A 21,263-nucleotide genomic window follows, 5' to 3' on the forward strand; every position below is an offset into this window, starting at 1 on the left:
CAGACATCCTGGATGTGTCCAGGGTCAAATGGGTACTCTGGTTGGAATGGTTCAAATTTAGAAAAGAAAATCTCACACAATCAACCAAACTGAGTTAATGGTTCTCTGGGTATGAAAACATAGACTATATCTGATTCTAGGAGCAAAATGAAATTGTAATGCCTAAGAAAATGAAGATTATGTGTCTAAAGCGGACTTGTTTGGTAAATGATAAGATTAGGAAAATAACAAAAGAAAGAAAACCCTATTTTTCTAGAAAGACTGACCATGGTCTGTAACTAAAAGTCCAAAGTTCCAATTCAATATTAAATACATGTTATAAAATTTCCAAAGTTAAGAAGAAATTGGGTTCATTAACTAAAACAACTCTACAAAAGGGCAATATTGCTCTGATGGGATTTTTAACTCTACAGAATTTTTTTTTTTTATTTAATAGACAGCATGGACTTCATACATATCCATTATCAGTGCTTTGAAAACCAAACAACTTTAAAAGTTAGCAGCAGTTTCTGCAAGTACAAAAATACACATTTATTACATTACATATGGTAGTAAAATTTGTCAAGATATATTATACAAACTCAAAGCATTTTAGATAAAGCATCAGTCTAATATATTATAGATTGACAGAGTATAATAAAATGACATGTAGTCCGTCTTCCAATCATACAATATAATACTTTACAGCAATATTAACAAACTATTCACATTAAGTATTACAGGAGTATCTAAGGGAACACAAAGAATAGGAATGGTTATGGAAAACTTCAGTATCTATTTTCTTCTATGCTTCAAATTGGGGTGGATAATATTCTACCCTCCCATATGAAAGGAAAAAGGATAGAGCTATTATTTTGTTAAGTGGAAAATGAGTTTCTTCCAGACACTCGAAGCCGTAATTACTTTTATTCACATCTTGCAGTTCCGACAGTAGTATGCCCTAAGGGTAAGGGGAGTGAATCCCTGTTGCCTTTATATATTATACCACAAAAGATGCATATGGACACTCAGGAGTCTAAATACAGGGGTGGCTGTTTATAAGGTAAAATCTACTTCACATCTGTGACTGAGATGGCCAGTGTCATGAAGGAGCTCTTTGGATACAGAGTTCTGAAAGTTAATTACAATGCTTAGGGCCAACAGGGCCATGTCCCATAGAGGTAGGTAGCACCTATAGCTAATACTGAAATGACCTCTACTTTATAGAAAACATTATTTTTTTTTCTATAACTGAAAAATGCAATTTTTAGGACAACAGGGAAAGAACATTTGACATGAAAGTTTCCTAGTAGCTAAGAAAAATAATTTGGCATCAGTTAATTTGTGGGAGAAAGGTCCATCTGATGGTGAACTAAAGAGGCCAAATGGATTCTGAGCAACTTCTTATAAATAAGTAGTTAAAACGAAGGAAGATGCACATCCATTCCTGATTCTATCCCTTTCTACTGGCTGGCAAGGCCTAATAATCTATGGAGATAATCCCAGGGATGTACTGGTATAATCTTTAAGGCAAGAGAGTGGAGAAGTATTCATGGATATGAGATAAACTAATGGGATATAAACCATGAATCATTTGGGACAAAAATGTGTAAAACTTCTGGAGATGAGAAAATCCAAAGCCAATGACTGTCTGAGAAGACCTCCTGCTTCTATGGTGGGTGTTCCATTCTATGACGGTTATAACCTGCCAACTTTAAAATCACTCTCTCAGCTGCCAATGACAATCAGAAAAGGGATGATTTATCAGTAAATTTTTTTTTAAGCTGGCTAATCTAAGAGGCAGGGCTCTAGAAAAACATTTTTCAGCAAAGAGAAGCCATGCTTTGATCACATGTTGGCAACAGCGTCCTATAACAAAGAAAGGACTGGTGTTGCAATCTTTCCCTCCACACTAGGATAGCGAATGCTGTAAGGAGGTCACTCTCCAACAGGACAAGGTGTAGTCCTGGAGAATGTTCCTAACACAGGCAACTTTGGAAAGGATACTGAAATGAGCAACCATTTCCTTCTTTCTCCTCACAGCTCTATGTCCCGGAGCCTTTGCAAAGCAGTGGAACACCAGTGAAAAAACAAATCAATGAACACAACCACCAAATAAACTATGGTACTCATGGCTCTTGAATCATTCTATTTATTCCATTCTAGCTCCATCGATGGGCTGATTCCTGGAATCTTCCTGTGAGGGCATGTGACTAGAGAATGTCACAGAAATGCCTACTGGCTTGGATTCAGGGAAACTTTTCACATGATTTCCCTCATTACTGGACATGCTTTCTTTTTTACTACTTTGATTAGTGGCATGTTTCTTGCTTAGTTATTAAAAACATTCTGTGGAATGTGGATGTTTCTCTGCACCCTCCCCCTCTTGCCACAGTCCTTATTCTTCACTTATGATATCCTGACCTCCTCAGGATACTAATCTCATGTAGGACATGTTTCCTCTACCCAGAATATGTTTTCTCTGGCCCTCTGCTAGTATCTCTAAAAAGACACGATAGGACCAATCCCATGCTCTATATAAGGAAAAGCCTCCCAGTTAGGTGGTGAAATTTTTTAGTCTAAACTTTTTGCCAAATGGTCTCAATAAAGAGAATTCTTCTGTTGTCCTAAGTATTAGCAGTGATTATCCTTATGCTACCCATCCCATGTATTTATACAAAGGGGTCATAATAATCTTGTCTCTATGTCATTATTAGCACAGTTTCTGTTCTTGCAGACATCAGATTCTTAGACTTGTTTCTGTTCTTGCACACATCACATCACATGTGGTTAAATGTCTTTGGCTAAATGTTGGTCCCCAGGATCAGAAACCATTGTAGGCCCCAAGTTTGGGCTGGATACATCATCCACAGACAAAGAGCTGGGGGAGGATCTTCTACAAGACAGAGAACCAGGAGAGCACTGCTCGTTATTCTCTTCATCCTTGTGTGACTTCACACAAAGCTTGAGTCCATCCTCCACGAGGCTGAATGGAGAGCTACAGTGTCTCTCTGAGTCCTGGCTGGGGTAAGAACTGTACCACTGGGCTGTTTGCACAGTTCCAAGCTCTTCAGGCGCCCTCTGAAGCATGTCTTTCTGTCTCTCTGGTAGTGGGCTGGCTTCTGAAATACCAGGAGCATGTGGAGGTTGCTCTGTGGGCCCTTTTAGAGAAATGACTTTCTTCTCCTCTGGTCTGGATACCCTTGTCTTCTTTTTGAGGGACCAGTTTTTCAAACTGGCCACACCATTTCTCAACCATGTGCTTGGGTGAAGAGTTACAGAATGTATTTGTGAATGCCATTCTACAGTATCCTTTTTCATATAAGCCAGGTGGCTGCTGGCCTGCCCTGATGAGGGACCAGGAGTTGCAGAAATGAGGCTGGAATTGCTAAAATCAGAAGAAAGCTCTTCCTGTTTTCTTTGAGCTTGAAAAGTGCAATCTATTGGAGAGGAAGTTTCAGTGGGGGTAAACACAGAGTGCTCAGAAATCTGAGAAAAAGCGCTGTCTTGGGAGCTCACCGATGAGCCAGATGGGGAAGTGCCTGGGGAGGACAAGCTGGAATAGCTAGTCCTTGGGCAGAGGTTTAATCTTGGGGGTAAACCCTTCTCAGGGTTCTGGTTTGTGCCACTACTCTTGCCCACCTCAATCCCCATGACCAAACTCTGATTAATGAGCTTTTGCCCCTCCATCTGCAATGACTTGTGCCGCTTGAGATAATCTTCCTCTCCATGAAAGAGACCAGCTTCATAGCTTGTTTTATGCTGTTTCTTTGAGTAAATTCCCCTGAGATAGGTCAGTTTGCAGTGCTGGTCATCCATGTTGGGCTCTGAGCAGCGCCGGTGCCTCCTTGAACCTTTGATGGCATCTGCTGCATGTGGTGGGGAGTATCCAGATGTATCTGCACCAAAAGGTTGGTTCCTGGGATGGTCCTGTGAGGACATGTGACTATAAGATGCCACAGAAATGGCCACCGGCTTAGATTTAGAAAAAAGTTTCATATGATTTCCTTCACCACCAGATAAACTTTTCTTCTTAACATTTTTATTAGTGGCATTTTTCTTGGTATCAGTGCCTGCGACTAAACTCTGTTTAAAATACGTCTTACCCTCTTCCTGGAGGGGTTGATTCTGCTTCAGATAATCTTCATCTTTTTGTGAGAGAATTGCATCACAGCTGGACTTGCGTAGCTTTTTCTGATAAAATTCCCTGAGATAGGAAAGCTTAGAATCTAGATAATCAATGCTGGGCTCTGAGCAGCGTCGGTGTCGCCTCAGGCTTTTGGGAACATCTGCTGCAGCTGTGGACAGGTAGCTGGGTGTGCTCATGCCAGACGGGGCCCTGGCATGATCTCGTAGTGGGACCTTTGTGTACACTACTGCAATGTTCACTGGCTTGGATTCAAGAGGCCTTTCCATTTGAATGTCTTCATCTTTAGAACGGTCCAAGTCAAAGTCGCTAAGGGTTAAAAGGCCTTCCACCTCAGGCTGGTCAAGGTCATAGTCACTGAGGGTTAATACAGAGTCCATGCTTCTGCTACCCTGACCAAGTTTCTTTACCAAGTCACTACAAGGAGCATCGACATCCTCATTTAGCTCATTTTCCAAGCTGTCATAGGAGGAGTCATTCAGTTGGAAGCAAGAGATATCTGTCAAAAAAGATCAAACCACAATTAACATTTTTACTTACCAAAAATACATTCTGCCTTACAAAAAAAAAAATCTATGGTACTTAGTTTCATTTTCTTCTTATATGGATTGTTCAGATTCCTACTCTTGAGAAAGAAAGGATCTTTCAGTCTTCCCAGAATAAAAAGAATATGTTGGATTATACTGAATTTATCTCAGTTCCCGAAGAAATAGGCTTTCTTAATTAAGATCTCCTCAAGGCAATGAGGACATGTTGTTAGTACCAAGAAATGGTACAAAATACAAAGGAATGAATGTCAGGTATATGCAGGTTCATGCCTGTAGGTGAGCGCACACGGTTTGGTCTCAGAGAAACCATTTATTAACCAACATTCTTCAATGTTCACTACTTCATTTAATCTTCCCAACAACTATAAAAGTTAGACATTATGGCTATCCAGATTTATAGATGAAGATACTGACATTCAGTGGCACAGAATAACTGGTCAAAGATAACATAACTAGTAACTGGTGGTCTTGGAATTCATATTCTGGAAGGTTGAATGGTTTCAACCACCCCCCGCCGCCCCGGCCTCCCAGCGCTAGCTGTTCCTAAACTGTCCACAGCATGCTGAAGTGTCTCAGGGGCCACTTGGAGGAAGAATGGGGAGAAGACCAGGCCCACCTCTACCCCTTCAGGGACTTTCTACCATAGTTTCAGCCACAGCAATTCTACATACATGTTAGGGACCCTTGTAAAGGGTTATTTACAAAAAGGTTAGAAACATACCATATGATGCTTCTGAAGTTCTGGACCTCATTTTATACATTTCTTAACCCCACCGCAGTGTTAATATGACCTGACCTACTAGTAGGTCATCCAAGGAAGAGCAGAAACCCTAGGCTCACTGACTGAAGTCAGAGGCTTCCTTCGTGGAGCTGCAGCAGGCCCCAGGACACTGTCCTAACATTTTCACAGACATATGTCTGTTCCTCACAAAAAAAAAAAAAACCCAATCCAGTTATTCACAATACCTGAGGCATTCTCTCTAGTATCACATCTTACTGAAACCTGTCCCAAGAGGGAAGTGATTTCTTCTCCAAATATCCTACAGCAATTTTCAATGAGAAATTGTATAAGCAAAGAAACCTGCACAAAAAAGGACAAAAACAAAGTGCTATTTTTCATATGACATGCTTATAAATCAAATTTCATATAGAATCCTGAGAAAAATTCATGTCTGCTTTAAAAATTTATAAAACAGTTCCCTCTAAAAAAACTACGCCACTTGCAAGAGTAGTTTGGATATAGAGATGAATTTTAATTGATGGACTAAAGTTCTTTGTGCCCTTAGCTCAATGTTAATGCTTTCATACTAATGCTCTATCTTTAAAATGAGGGTAACCGTGGCATCTGGGTGGCTCATTTTGCTAAGCTTCCAACTCTTGATTTAGGCTCAGGTCATGATCTCAGGGTCGTGAGACTGAGCCTCACATTGGGCTCCTCACTCAGCATGGAGTCTGCTTGAGATTCCCTTTCTCCCTATGTTCCTCCCCCTGCTCTCTCAATAAATAAATAAAATCTATTAAAAAAAATGAAATAAAATTAGGGTAAAGTATTCTCTTTAGGGCATTTGGGGTAAGTAAACAAATAAACTTTCTTATTGAAATTCATGAAGTATCATTTAGATAAAGATTTATGAAATGTATTTCATATGGAAAGGCAGTTGTCTGTCATAAGCATGGGAAGTGGGCAGCATCCGCTGTGGGTTTCCTGTGAAGCAGTGAGACAGCTAGAGAGAAAACTTGCATTTGCCTCACTGGTTTCCACCTATGGGATTCTTTCCCTTGGGCTCCCTGGAGGAGCCTGTGGAAGAGGTAAAATGTTATGAGGGGGCTCTGGGCCTCCAATGGGTTGTGCTGGAAGCCTTCCTTAGTCTCCTTACAATAGAAGTTGAGGTGGAGGAACAGGCAGTGTGTTGGAGCAATGGGAACTAACATCCCTAAGCCCCGTATTAACTACTAGGCACTGGAGGGGTGTGAGTTCAAGTAACTCCTATGTGAACTAGATATCATCACCACCTCTATTTTTGAGATGAGGAAACTGGATCAACAGAACTGATTTTATTTTAGACTGTGTGTCTGGAAGTGGCGGGGCTGAGGAATGAACCTTGGCTTGTCTAAATCCAAAGTCCTTTTTTTAAAAAAAATTAATCCTATCAACTTCTTTCTTATAACTCTAAGGTTTAAGTCAGTCATAGTGTTTTGCCTCAAGGTTAAAAAGAAGTAACCCAACTGCTATCACTGCTTTGCTCAAGAAATTACCTTTCCATAATCTACCAGGATAGGATAAAACACTCAGTACATTCAAATGTATAAGGAGGTGTATTTAAGTTATTTAAGAAAATGTCTTTCAGAATTAATACCCTGAATTTTAGGTTCAAAATGGGGACTCAGTCCCCCAGGGTATAAAAATGAAAAACTTCATTACCTTTTTTGTAAATTCATTTTCTAGTTCTGGGCTGGAGGAAGTAGGAGGCCAAAGAATGCTTGGAGCAATACACACCGCTAGATTAAATGCAGTCATCTGATTGGATGAGGAACGCTGCTCAATGTTGTGTAATAGCCCGAAAAGATACCTTAGCAGAACAACATTGGCTCTCGGAAGCTGGTCTAATAGCCTAAAGACAGAAAAATGCACTCTTTAAGAAAGACATTTCATAAAAAACTTGTGTAGATAGGCAACCCTTGTTTTGCAACCATGCAAAGGAAGGACTCAGTCCAGATATGCAAGTTTTAGTTAACATGGTACATGCAAAGCAGGGACTCCCTGTACAGAAAGAATAAAATATGTACTGGGGATTTAATGATTTATTTTGTACACTGTCTTCACAATCCAATGAGGATGTAAAAGAATGCAGAAAAATGGCTTGTAAAAAAAAAATGCCGCCTGAAATATTGACTTGAAATTAGTGCAATGTGTTTTTACTTAGGCAAATCTTGTAACATTTCAGAATATTCTCAACCAAGACCCCTAAAAAGCTTTTTGATGAAATTAAATAACAATTAAATTTTAGTGGTTCTTTATTTCCAAGTAGCAACACAGGAATTCTGTCTCTTGGTGAGAACCCAAACTTTTAACTATTAAGACTTTCAGGTCCATTCTGAGAGCTTACTTTCTGCTCTACCAGCTTCCAAGGTCAATTTTGTCCCAAATTTCTTTTCCTCACTGGTATTACTTTCCTACTTACCTATAAGTCCAGCTTATAATAGTACATTTCCTACTGTTCCTATTTTGTAATTGATAAAGGATTTTAAAATTAGTCATTGAAAATTATATTGACTACCATCCAGAAAAAAGATATATATGTTTATATTCATGGTTGTTTCTTTTCAATGAGAGTCTGCAACCTGGGAGGGAAAATAAGGTATTCTGACTCTTGCTGCATAAATAGCTCAGAGGCATTTCATCAGTGTGATGGGCTGACAATGAGTGTAGTTTTGTAAGGACAAGTTATAAAAGATATTGAAATCACCAAGACATTACTGAGTGTATTCTATGGAAAGTAAGGTGCTGGCTACTCTTCTGTGTTATCTGTAAGTAACTTATGGAAAGTAAGGAGCATACTCTTCTGTGTTATCTGATTCTATAGGGGCCCTATGACTGAGTTATTTTACAACTCTCTAAATTGTAGATTACTGATAGCACTATGCTTAACACCTGTCCATAGACTTTAAAATTCTGTCTGGTGGAGAGATACAGGATTTATTTGCTCCTCTTTCATGCTCCAGCAGAAAAAGCCAGTTTTGTATCTATATATAAATTCATTTCAGCATTTGATTCAACTATGCAAGTTGTGGTAGTTTGAAATCTCCTTTGAACTGGTGGTAAACTCTAACCGGTTCTCTAAAGATTTAAATAAAAATTTTCACATGTGTTCATTTTATATTTGTATGAGTCTTAATCTTTTAATTTTTTTAAATCATCCTTTAACAAGTTTGTATGATACACAGTTTTACACAATGAGCAACAAAGCAGAGAAGCTTTGTTCTTTATCTCTGAATGGCTTCCACCAAACCATAATGGAAGCATAGATAGCATTTCTGGTATCTTCAACAGTTGTACATGTTCTACTGATAAAAGATGTCTATCAATAGCAGTGTATAAATAATAATTCATATCTGGAAGTTTTCAAGAAAAAAAACGTACTAAATAAGCATATATAAATAAGTGATATTAGGATTCTTGGGTTTTCACAGAACTGGGAGTGTTACCTTTTGTTAATGGACACTTCTTTCCAATTCTCTTATAATGCAGGAAACAGTCAGGAATATGGGCAGTAAATTCTGCTAGCAACCTCCCTTTGCATGAGAATAGACAATGCGTTTTTTGTGATAAGACTGAGACTTTGCAATTCCCTTTTTTCTTGACACATTTCAATAGTTAACTGCCTCACTGTGGTGCCCCCACAACACCTTCCTCCATGGCTCTTTACTAGTACTGGTTGTGCTACACTTGAATTCTTGGTTTATCTATCTACTCTACTAAGGGAGTGAGTTCCTTGAGGGAAGGGAATTGCCTGTGTATGATTACAGCTGCTGAATGAGATATATAAGGAGTTGTCTGGTTAGCTAATTATTTACCAAAATTAAGATCATAAATTGTAGATTGAGTTTACAGTATTATTAGTTTATTATTATTATATATTATTATTATTTATTATTATATATTATTATATTTATTATTATTATTACTATTATTATTAGGTTTCCACTCCTAGAGAGTCAGATCTACAGGAGGTATACAATGGTCAAGTATCCCATGTTAATAAGATTAAGTAAAAACAATAATAACAATGATAACAGCTAGCATAAATCTATTTTTAAACTAGTCCTCATGGATGACTTTGATCGTCATTACTTGAATCGACAAGCTTAGAAAATACTTTTTTTTAAAGTATTTTTGAGACATGACTAAATTAGAGTAATTACCTTTGAATCGTATTTATTCTCTCTTCATCATTTCCTTGATCCATGACACAGACCCACTGATCATAGAGATCTGATGAAAAAATACTTCCTGGAATATTTCGTAGAAAATCCTTACACAGAAGGAAAATAAATATTTTGTCATTATTCTCATGCTAAATATGCACTGGGAAAATCAAAAGGCAAACATTTCGTTGAAAAGTTAAGTCCTCCCTTTTTGGAGTACACGGAGCTTTGTGCCAACTCTCCATTGTCGCATACACATAGAGACACAGGCTTTGATTTTTTTTCTAACAAAAACCAGAGGAAAATTGGAATCTGGACTATAGTGAGCAAGATAAGGACAACGTGCTTGGGTTGGAATCTCATTTGTGTACATTTTAGCCAAGTAGTACAACATGGCAGGGTCTGGCAAACCAACTTAAAGTCCTTTTCTCCCCAGCTCTCAAATCACCAGTTCAAATAAATGCACTCAGACATCTGTGAAGTGGGTAATATGGTAGTCAGTCATCCGATCATTCTACACATACTTGTGCATACGTGCTATGTACTGTTTGAGGGGTGAGTGACGGAGAACTGTGTAAAACAAAGTCCTTGTTATTTTGGAACTTTACATTCCAAAATAATGTGGCATTGGTCAACAACTCCATGCACAGGTAGAGTTTCTCCTGGCATTCCCCTCATATATTTGGGGATGGGGGAGAAAGAATTCCAGGCTATGTATGGCTGGGCTCTGGAGCCTGGGAGAGCACCCACACGCCTGATGGACACTCAACAACACGTCCCAGGTACATTACCCTCTCTGGCCTCTGAGACCCCAGTCTGCTGAGACTGCTGATGGGGCTGAGTGTGGTGAAACCAGGCTATATAACAAATAGGATACGATCAAGGGTATTTGTTGTTTGACTTGTTTATAAAAAGCTTAAAAGTAAATTAAATTTGGTCCTGGTCCTATATTCATTTCTGTTCTAGGCCAACTCTCTCTGTTGCTTTTGGCATCGTATTAAAAAGGCCAGGCTTGCAGAGTCTGATCTCCACCTCAGTAAACATTATGCAGAAAAAACTCAATTTTGTGTCTAAGCACTGTACCCATGGTCTGGCAAGTTCCTGCTTACAACATGGAGACGGGTCAAAGTCTGTAATTGAGTAGTTTTAACTCTTGCTAGAAAACCAAGTCAGCAACTTTACCTATGTGCCTTATAAAAGGCAATACATAACATGTTTCTCTTGTGTCATTTTTGTATTACTAATAGGGAAGCTGTGGCATCTAATTGTTACACTTTGCTGATGAGGTATGCATCTTCCCTCTGAGAAGGATGAGCTCTTCCAGGTCAGGGACAGACCTACTACCTTCTTTGTAGACCTCAATGCCACACATGATCCTAGACACACAGCAGAGGTTATTACTGAACTCTTGCTATCGTTCACATGGCCACATATTGATATGGAACAAGGGAAGGCCAACTAACATAACTGAGATTCTAAGATAATTTAAGACTCCTCTTTGTAGTCATGTCACCTATTATCATATATTTTTTTAGAGCAGTTAACAAGTAAGAAGAGATCACTTCAAAGTCTTTCTCTGTTCTATTATATCTTCTGTACAAATGTACCTGGATTCTTATAATTCAAATGTGTCATCACAAAAGTCATCTCCTTTTGGGTAAAGCTATTGAATTTTCATAATTCCAAACTAATTTTAGTTACTGCACCTACTTTAAAAGTCAGATTTAGAAGAGGCAAAATTTGTTATTTCAAAGTGGGGCAGTGACAATAGTTCCCTTCTTAAATCTCAGTGGAAAACATACTTATGATCTGTCTTGAAGAAAAACATCATTAAATCTTAAACCTACACTTGAAAGATAATAACTCGTAACATCTCAATGAACTCTCCACAGCTGGAATAACAAGTTACGAAATACAACCACCATCACAGCTGAGAAAGGATGTGAGAACTGGTTCTGAATTACAATCACCAGCTCACAGTACTCAACTGACAGTCTCCTCCCCTCCCAGAGCAGAGACCAGGTCCTCAGCAGGACTCTCAAATTAATTTACAGGATTAAAAATGAACTTTTCCTCAAAGGTCCAATGGATCAAAGTCAAAGTGTCTCAAGTAATTTTCTTCTCATTACAGTTTAAAGAGTTAAGCTTGTATTTTATTTATTTATTCGTTCATTCATTCATTCATTCATTCATTCATTCATGATAGACACAGAGAGAGAGATAGAGACACAGGCCGAGGGAGAAGCAGGCTCCATGCAGGGAGCCCGATGTGGGACTTGATTCTGGGTCTCCAGGATCACGCCCTGGGCCGAAGACAGGCACTTAAACCACTGAGCCATCCAGGCTGCCCAAGTTAAGCTTGTATTTAAGCAAAACCAGCATAAGTAAAAAATTAAAGGAAAACTTAAGTACCACTTCTAGATAGTCTTAAACACAAAAAAACAAAACAAACCAAAAGCTCAAAAACTTTTGGCAGAAAGTATCTTCTTTCCTGCAACCACTTGGAAGAAATGAGAGTAACACACGGTTACATGATTACAAAATTTCAATTACTTGGAACCCATTTACCCAGATTTTTCAATCATTTGTCTTTTACTTATTTGTATTTTTGTACCAGTGATATTTCTGCAATCTGAAATATAATTTGACTCCTCTAAGTCCCATATTTCTTGATAATAGCCTCAAAAATTTAATACAGAATTTTAAGTGTGGTTCTGTGAAGAATAGCATAGTAAGAACATTTTCTAAAATGTAAGCTTTAACTTTTTAAATTAAGAGATGGGAGAAAGCCTAAATATATGAAGAAAAAAAGAAAAATTCATTGTGCTTATATAGCCCACACATATATCTGGCTAGGCATACCATGCATATCTTTACTATATTTCAAGATGGAAGAGTAGTCACAAACCCTGTGCAAAATCGATTAGATAACCCTAACTCCAGCTCTCCATTTCTGTGAGTGATACTTTACTGTAAAAGTCTACAGCAGGGGTTAAGAGCAGAGGTGGCTCATTTGCCAGGAAACATTTGATTATTCTTCAAGTCATGGAGTAAGATTCTGTAGGCAGCTGACCAGGAGGAGGGACATGGAAGGGTTGTCTTCACCACGTTTTCCTCCACTCCTGGCTCAGGTGGATCCCACATGGGCTGGGAGATGGGAGCCTGAGTCAGGTCTACAGAAGCTATGGCTGCGGTTGAAGTCTCTGCTAGAAGCTGGTTCTGACTTTAGGTTTTCAAAACACGGGAGGCATTTTCAAGAATGTGGGGAGGAAAACATTTCAGAAGAGCTGTAACTCAACTATGGATGGGGTAAAGGGTAAGAACCACAAAAAATGCCAAATGTGGTCAGGGTTTTATAAAAGACCCAGATGCTGGAGTCATTCCTATTTTGCTTTTACTTTAAAAAGGCACTGGGGTGCAGGGGAAGGCATGAGGATTGTACAAGGGAATGGAATTTTCAGTGGTCTCGGTTAGCAAGTTTTTGTTTTAGTCGTTAGGCAAATGTTTATTATGGTAAATTCTGTTTCAAAGTTGGATACAAGTTTATTCTTGAAAATCTGCCTTTATTAGGAAGGTAATGAGACTGTGAAGAAGACATCATAATCAGGATGTTTATTTTGGTAAATATGCTGTGTGTGTTTTCTTTTTATTTTTTATATGGGGTGGCAGAGTGAAGATGAAAAAATTTAAAAAGCATATCTGACATGCCATATCTCTGGCAGAGGCTTTTAAAGGCCAATGTTGGCTTTGTGAAGTGGGTTTTGTTGTTGTTTGTTTGTTTTTAACACTTTTTAGATTCTAAATCTATTAGGGTTCTTTGCAGCTGGGAAAAATGTTGTAATGAGAGAAACTAGTTGTCTTCTTCTAGAGCTACACTGTGGGAGTAGATGGAGGGAGAACCTTTCCTACCTTGAAGACAGATGCTATCACAAAAACAGATTCACAGTCTAGATGTACTTCAACTCCAGAATTCAGTTTCTCTTTTAGCTCTCTGCAGGATTTCACATTGGCCGATTGTCTGAAGATCCCTTTTGTGAGGGGTCCTTTTTGATTAAGAAAGAAAAGCATATCCTATAAGGAAGCAAAGGAAAAAACCAAAGTGGCACTTCACCCATACAAGCAGGGGAACACATACTCACCCTCTCTGACTGCCAGAGGTTAGGGCGTCCCTGGGAAAACACGGAAGGAGGGGCTACTAGAAGTTCTAAGCCAGTTTATGTTCTGGTGTCTCTAAATCTCTCTCCCCTTCTCATTTTTCCTAAATTCAACATCTAAACATTTCATTTAATGAAACTGTCTTTTGTTCAATGAACAGCCACTATAAAATCAACTTTCTCTGACTGCTTCAAACTCCCTGCAAACTTGTCTCCCTTCTTCCATTACTCCTCTTTTCCTATTATTCTCTTATTCAGACTCTTTCCCCCAAATATGGAAATACTCTTGCTGGACTCATTCTTCACTTGGCTCGTTTTTTTTTTTTTTTTTATATATGACTCCATACCTCATTCTACTTTCTGTATTTTTACTCCATTCTTTTAAAATCAGGCTAAAAAAAAATCACCTCTTCAGGAAGCTTTCTCCACTCTACTGCATTGTGATCAATCTTTCATTTTGCTTTCTTTCTAGCAAAGAAATGTCCTCTGCTTGTGGTGTTTGGAAGAAGAATGGGTGTTGGAGACAAGCAACTCACGGCATCTGAAACCTAGTAATGGCGCATATTTACTCTGTGCATTTCTGGTAAACTGAAGCTTTTTAAGTTTGTAAAGTAGGGGGAAACCCGGGTGGCTCAGTGGTTTAACGCTGCCTTCAGCCCAGGGCCTGATCCTGGACACCCGGGATCGAGTCCCACGTCGGGCTCCCTGCATGGAGCCTGCTTCTCCCTCTGCCTCTCTCTCTGTCTCTCATGAATAAATAAACAAAATCTTTAAAAAAAAAAAAAGGTTGTAATGTAGGGATAATGATAATGATAATAAATGCTCAATCTGCTGTGCAGGGTGGGCAATAAAGGGGCAAGGCTCACGTGTGGCATGTATAAGTGCATGATACAGGATAAAGAACTGTACATCTAGTACGGTGCTTGTAGAATACGGGACACTCAATAAATGTCACTTGCCAGTGATTATTTAATATATCAAAGAGACAGTACAAACTCAGTGGTTTCATCTGGCTCATTCTATTCATGAAAGGTAACTAAATGCTGGAGGATATACATGTGTAAACACTTGAAATGTAAGTAAGACACACATTGGATTTTTAAAAAGTAAAAGAATGAGTAGTTTCTGCTTCTAAAGTGTTTAAAGGAGGCTTCCAGAACAATGCAGAGTTTCAGAAAGGCCGTGTGAGAAATGTGAAAGATCACAGGACTCTGGTGTAGACTCTGCCTACAGAGTAAACTCTAATTTATCTGAGCAGGCTGATATGGCTTCTTCCCGAAACCACCAGCCCTACACCATCTCTCCCCATTATGTTTCCCTTAGGATTCTGTAATAGCCTAATCAGATTTTTATTCCCTGAAGTAATAATAATATTCTCAGCCAAAGCTGAAACCGTGTTCTATAATTGTTCCATTTAAGAACAGATTTCCCTCCCAGGGTTCTCCTTTCCCATTGCTGTCACAGGCCAAAATGAGACTCACCAAGACATGTTTGGGCAGATTGTCATTTTCACAAATATTTGGCAGAGAGACTCCAAAGAGCTGTCCCGGCATAGGAGATGTTGGTGACACAGGCAAGTTATCCAGGTGAGTGCTAGAACCCCGCCAGAAAGCCCAATTTATGATAGATCTTCTCCTCTTAAATGTCTTCTGGCCTGAATCTAAGGAAGAAGTGAGATTATTAGGAAAACTATTTTAATTCACTTCGTCTTATTTTTACAATTTTCAATTTATATAATGTTCGTTACTATGGCTGAAAAAGAAAAATGCTTATAGATGTCCTTTGTTACTGACAATTCAAACTAGGAAGTTTCACTGTAATATTTTATAAATTAAGGAAAAAAAATCAAATGTTTGGGTTATTCTCCATCCCAGTTTTGGAACATCACTGGTTGGTTTATTTGATTTTTGGCACTGAATTTTCAAAGGCAAAGAAAAGGCTCTCTTTACTGAACTGTAACAGCTTAAAGCAAAAGATGTTTCATACTAACACCTATATTATCCCATTTTAAAATGAGAGTAGGCATACAAAGAAGTTGAAGATTAAATCAGACCACAATTAAATGGTGAGGAAAGGAAGGATGGAGGGAGAAGGAAAGGAGAAAGGGAAGAGGAGGATGAGGAGGAGGAAGGAAAAAACCCAAGAGTTGTCTTAAGATGTTCTCTAGAAACAAATAATGCTTTATTAACTTGATGTACCTCTCTACTGCTAAAAACAAAGGCAGGAAGCTAATGTTCTACATTCCCCTCCTCCTTTCTTTCCAACTGCAAAGACCTTTTTTAGGTATCTTTTTAGTTCCTAACTTTAAAAAGCATATTCAAGGCAGCATGGATGGGTGCAAATGTGAGTGAGACTCGTCCTTGCCATGATGAACTTTACAATCTAATGGGAGAACAGGTCTGGTGGTGATGGGAAAAGAAGCAAGTGTATTAATAAATAAAATATCATAAGGGAAGGGTAGAGCACCAAAGGCATTCAGAAGAATGGTAAAGCACATCTACCCACACTAAGAGGGAGGGAGTAATCCTGGAGGCATTTGCATTTGATTTGGATTCTGAATGAACAAAATTTCAACAGAGCACCTGGCATCGTGGTTCACACCTTGTAATTACTCAATAAATCATTCTCAGGCAGTAAGTGAACTGAAGAGAGATTCAGATGGAAAGGGACAGCGTGAACAAAATAGGCAGAAAAAGGTCGACAGTGAATCATGATTTTGTGAGATCACACTGCTAAAAGCATTTTTTGTCATCTGTAGCTAATTTTAACATGAAAGTTGATGGATTTGCACAGGATTTGATTCTTAAAAAAGACAGCTCTATAATGTTTCCTTGGACCTGTCCACTGACGTCCCCCAGTTCCAAGAACATACATACAGAAAACAAACTCTAGACGAAATGTAAAAATACAAAAGCCTAAAGGCACCAAAGAGTAAAGAGAAGAAGGTGGGTACAGGAGGTAAAAGGTTCGGTACTTGCAAGGGGGAATGGCATGGTATAGGGCAAGTGTCCCATTTTTACAGTTTCCTGTTCTTACAGCTTTTAGCCTGAGGGTGGGCTCCAGGGTGGTAGGGCCACTAAAATCTGGAGGAACCTGCACTCTCGCTGTCTTGAAGAACTACAGAAGGGACACAGATACACCCACAGCAGCTAAAAAGAATGTGTGTGGCATCCCAGAAAGGAAAAAAAAATGAATAGTGGGAGCCCCAAATATCGTGTATAAATTTTGCCCGAATCTCTGGCTGGCCCAGCAGGCACACACAACATGTGAGATTGATTCAAAATGGCTTGAGATTAAGACCAACAGAATGGAGATTTGAGGCTGTGGTGCCTTCAGGTGCCCACATAAGATCTGCCACTATTTTCTCCAGTGAGAGCACATACGAATAGTCATCAAACTCTGTCGTGTGGCCCTGAGAGCCAAGCCAGCACAGGTGATGTTCAGCTGGTGAACACTCCCTAACAACGGGATGCTGAAGAGGTTATCTTTTCAGAGTGGGAATGGCCACACATGTCAAATGCTAATTTCAAATAAGAGTTTTATATAAATGTTTTATATTGTTTAGCTCTAATGTCCCTTAGCATTTTATTTCCTCAGAATAGCCAACTTAAAACAAATACTACAAAAACCAAGTTGTGAGGAGACAGTCAAATAAGTAACATCTAATCAAATGGCCTTCAGACCTTCATCCACCTTTAGCTTCCTTAGAGTACAGTAAGTGCATCATCAGTTCCTTACTTCTTGGTGTAAAAGTCTGCAGCTCTGGAGTCAGGAGCCCAGTTAGACTCCTGGTTCAGATATTTATTTGGGCAAGTTACTTAATGCCAATTTTAAAGACATTATAAGAATATGATCTATACCTTAAAGACTTATTAAGAGGATTAAGTAGGATAATGTACATTAAAATACTACTTTGCAAGGGTATGGGTCACAGCAGTCTTCATTAAAACTGCCAAGACACCAATCTCCTCTCCACAGAGTGTGTCCTCAAATCCATTCTCCATTTAGTGAAACACTCTTGGGAATTGTGTGGACAGAAAGGAATACCAGACTCTGCTTAATTAAAGCACTTCCTGCCCTGACATTCCCAAACTTAACCATTTTAAAAAACAGAGAAGGAAACAAAACCCATTCTTAAACCCAGAAGGGAGGTTCCTGTGTTTACCAATGTCAATCTGCAAATGTTTATTTAATACGTATGTTAAGCAGCTGTGCTCAGTCTAGTTTCCTTACATTTAACCTGGTTTCTTTATTTCTAAAACTATCAGATTTATTTGACTTTTTAGCTTTCAAACACTCCTTAGGAAAAATGCTTCATCATAAAGTTATATACCCAGCTATCCTATGAGTGTTGACAGAGGATAAAGTAGAAAATGGAGTCCTGTACTTCATTATAAATACTTTCAGCTGCAGCCATGCCTTTTGTTATGGACAAAATTCAAGTTTAGAGTTCATGTTCACTCTGGGACCAAGAGAAAAAAAATTTCATTAAAGTTTATTTTCTTGCAGAGCTTGCAATGCATAGCTCGTACTTTCTAAATGTCAAAGGTTGATGAAAAAACATGCTATTGTTTTTATAAAAACATAAAAAATATAAGGGATATGTAATTGTAGAGCAAACTAAATTTTTATAAATCAAACTTTACTAAACAATCCTGGAAAGATTCAAGTTAGTGTTTCTTCATGCTTAAATTAGGGATCTGAATACTAAGAGTTACAATTCTCAAAAGTTTGTGCTTATCAATTATTATGGAAAAAATAATTTAAAAAACCTAATTAGAAATTCTAGAAAGATGGAACTTAGCATCAGGAGAATACAAATCAAAACCACAATGAGATACTACCTCACACCAGCCAGAATGCCTAAAATTAACAAGTCAGGAAACAACAAATGTTGGTAAGGATGTGGAGAAAGGGGAACCCTCTTGCACTGCTGTTGGGAATGCAAGCTGATACAGCCACTATGGAAAACTGTGGAGGTTCCTCAAAAGGCTAAAAATAGAGGTACCCAGCACTGCACTATAGTTATTTATCCCAAAGACACAAATGTAGTGATCTGAAGGGGCACCTGTACCCCAATGTTTATACAGCAATGTCCACAACAGCCAAACTGTGGAAGGAGCTGAGATGTCCATCGACAGATGAATGGATAAAGAAGATGTGGTATATATATACAATGGAAGATTACTTGGCAATCAGAAAGGATGAATACCTACCATTTATGTTAACATAGATGAACTGGAGGGTATTGTGCTGGGCAAAGTCAGTCAGTCAGGGAAAGACAATGATCATATGGTTTCACTCACAGGAGGAAAATACAAAACAATGCAGAGGACCATATGGGAAGGGAGGGAAAAATCAATGGGAAGCAATCAGGACAAACCATGAGTAACTCTTAATCAAAGGAAACAAACTGAGGGTCCTTAGAGGGGAAGGGGGTAATTGGATGGAGGGCACTGGGTGTTATAGGCAATTGATGATTAACTGAACTCTACATCTGAATCTAATGATGTACTATATATTGGCTAACTGATTTTAAACTAAAAAAAAAAAAAATTCTAGCAGGATGGAAACGTAGGAAGATCCTGAACTCACTTCCTTTCATGGATGCACCTAGTCTACAGCTAGATATGGAAATACTTCCTCTAAAAACCCCTAAAAACTGGTGGAGCAACACCTTCATACTGGGCAAGTGAGAAGGAAACCACATCAAAGTGGGTAGGAAGAGCTGAGACACAATCTTACCATAAGGTCCACCCCTGACATGGTGATCTGCGATTGGGAGGAAATTCAAAACCTTAAGCTCCTCCATGAGGAGAGAATAGTTTTTTTTTTTACTCCACATTAGATAACTCAACTTCTAAGTCTGGCTGGCACCTGAGAAATGAGTCCCCAAACATATGGTTTTGAAGGCCACCAGGGCTTACACCCATGATGCCCACAGTGTTGTGCCAAACTGAGGAACGGTTCTTGAAAGGCCCATATGCAGATTCTCTGTCCCCACAGCCCAGTGCAGAGGCAGCTCTTTGAAAAGCACCCAGACTTTATGTAAAAGAGCCTCATTTCCTAGTTTTAAAGCATTGGTTTGAGGGGTATGGACTGGGATCCTCTCTGAGGATGGAAGCTTCCTGCTCTCCCTCTGCCTTGTTGATGCTAGGTACATCTCTCTCTCTCATCTCTCTCTGTCTCTCTCTCTCACACACACACACAAATCCCCTTCTAGCAAGTACTGTCTTTATGCTCCAGCTGATGGGTGCCATATTCTATGCTTTCCCTCTGCCTAACTAATGCTGGCATGTGTCATATTTTCCCTTCTTTTTAAATTTTTCTTTTAATTTCCCTTTCCTTTTTAAAATTCTTTTCTTATTTTTCCTTTTCCTCTCCACCCCCTCCTTTTTGGGTAGGTGCCATCTTTGCAGCTTTGCACTCTCCCCCTGCCTTGCTCTAGCCAGTGGACACCATCTGCTCTCCCTCTGCTTGCTCAATGATTGTCTGGCACTGGAGACCACAGGAACTTGCATTTCTGGGTTCCATGAAGCTGTAATAGTCAGAGATAGTTCCTGGCAGATTACCACACCTAGGGCACTCTGCAGACAGCAGACTGAAACACACCCCCATTCTTTCTGTGAAAGAGGCCTACTTGCCAGTCTTGGGGCTAGCTTCAGATATGACATATATCTAGAGGCTTTGAAGGTATTCTCAGGGAATATAGGATGGGAGACACCATCTTTGCCCTTCCCCTCTACTTCCCTATAGGTCACCAGTATCTCCCAGAAAGAAGCTTATTCATTCATCTGGAGCCCTGACTTTTGCCACTACTGCCTAGGGGACATCTCCAGATGGATTAGCTCTAGGAACCAGCAGGGTATATACTTGTGGTCCCACAAGACTGCATATATTTTCATTCTTTAAAAGCTGCTGCCTGGGAGTCTGGCTTCCAATCAGCTTACATCTAGTGCTGAAGGAGATTCCCCCCCACCCCCGCCCCCTTTGGAACACTGACTGCTCTCGGCATAGCCTCAATTACTGGGAGCCATTAACAATAAAATGGGCTGCTTGGACAATCACAGAGGTTGGGAAGACAACCAAGAGCCAGAGCAGGGGTAAATGTTAAGGTTCATCTCCTATACAAGGCCAACCCTTCAAGACTGGGAGAGGTAACTATTTCATTTAATGTATAGAAAGTTGTACAGAGAGTTAAGCAAAATGAAGAAACACAGGAATATTTTAAAAACAAAAGAAAACATAAAATCTCAAAAAAAAAAAACCCTTAATGAAATAGAAATAAGTAATGATTAAGAGTTCAAAGTAATGGCCATTAAGAAGCTCACTTAATTCAGGAGAAGAATGTATAAATACAGAACTTCAACAAAGAGAAAATACAAGAAAGTTCTAAGTGGAAATCACAGAGCTGAAGAGTACAGAAACTGAACTAAAAAACACAGTAGAAGGGTTCAATAGCAGACTAAAGGAAGTAGAAGAAAGGATCAGTGAACCTGAAAACTGGGC

General features: G+C 39.1%; 1 protein-coding gene across 6 annotated transcripts in view; it reads right to left on the minus strand.

Annotated features, from left to right (window-relative positions):
• Window positions 1-395: 395 nt before the first annotated feature.
• ARHGAP20 (Rho GTPase activating protein 20) overlaps window positions 396-21,263 on the minus strand; it is a 140,551-nt gene continuing 119,683 nt past the window's right edge. For all 6 annotated transcript variants that reach the window (XM_077893415.1, XM_077893412.1, XM_077893417.1 and 3 more), the window contains 6 exons: window positions 15,236-15,414; window positions 13,510-13,671; window positions 9,598-9,707; window positions 7,097-7,286; window positions 5,641-5,755; window positions 396-4,625 (listed from right to left, as the gene is read on the minus strand). In XM_077893415.1, the coding sequence (XP_077749541.1) occupies window positions 2,770-4,625; window positions 5,641-5,755; window positions 7,097-7,286; window positions 9,598-9,707; window positions 13,510-13,671; window positions 15,236-15,414 (2,612 nt within the window). In that variant the 3' untranslated portion in view covers window positions 396-2,769. The remainder of the gene's footprint in view (window positions 4,626-5,640; window positions 5,756-7,096; window positions 7,287-9,597; window positions 9,708-13,509; window positions 13,672-15,235; window positions 15,415-21,263) is intronic.

The sequence above is a fragment of the Canis aureus genome, chromosome 3 (genome assembly GCF_053574225.1).
Source record: "Canis aureus isolate CA01 chromosome 3, VMU_Caureus_v.1.0, whole genome shotgun sequence".
Taxonomy (NCBI): Eukaryota; Metazoa; Chordata; class Mammalia; order Carnivora; family Canidae; genus Canis; species Canis aureus.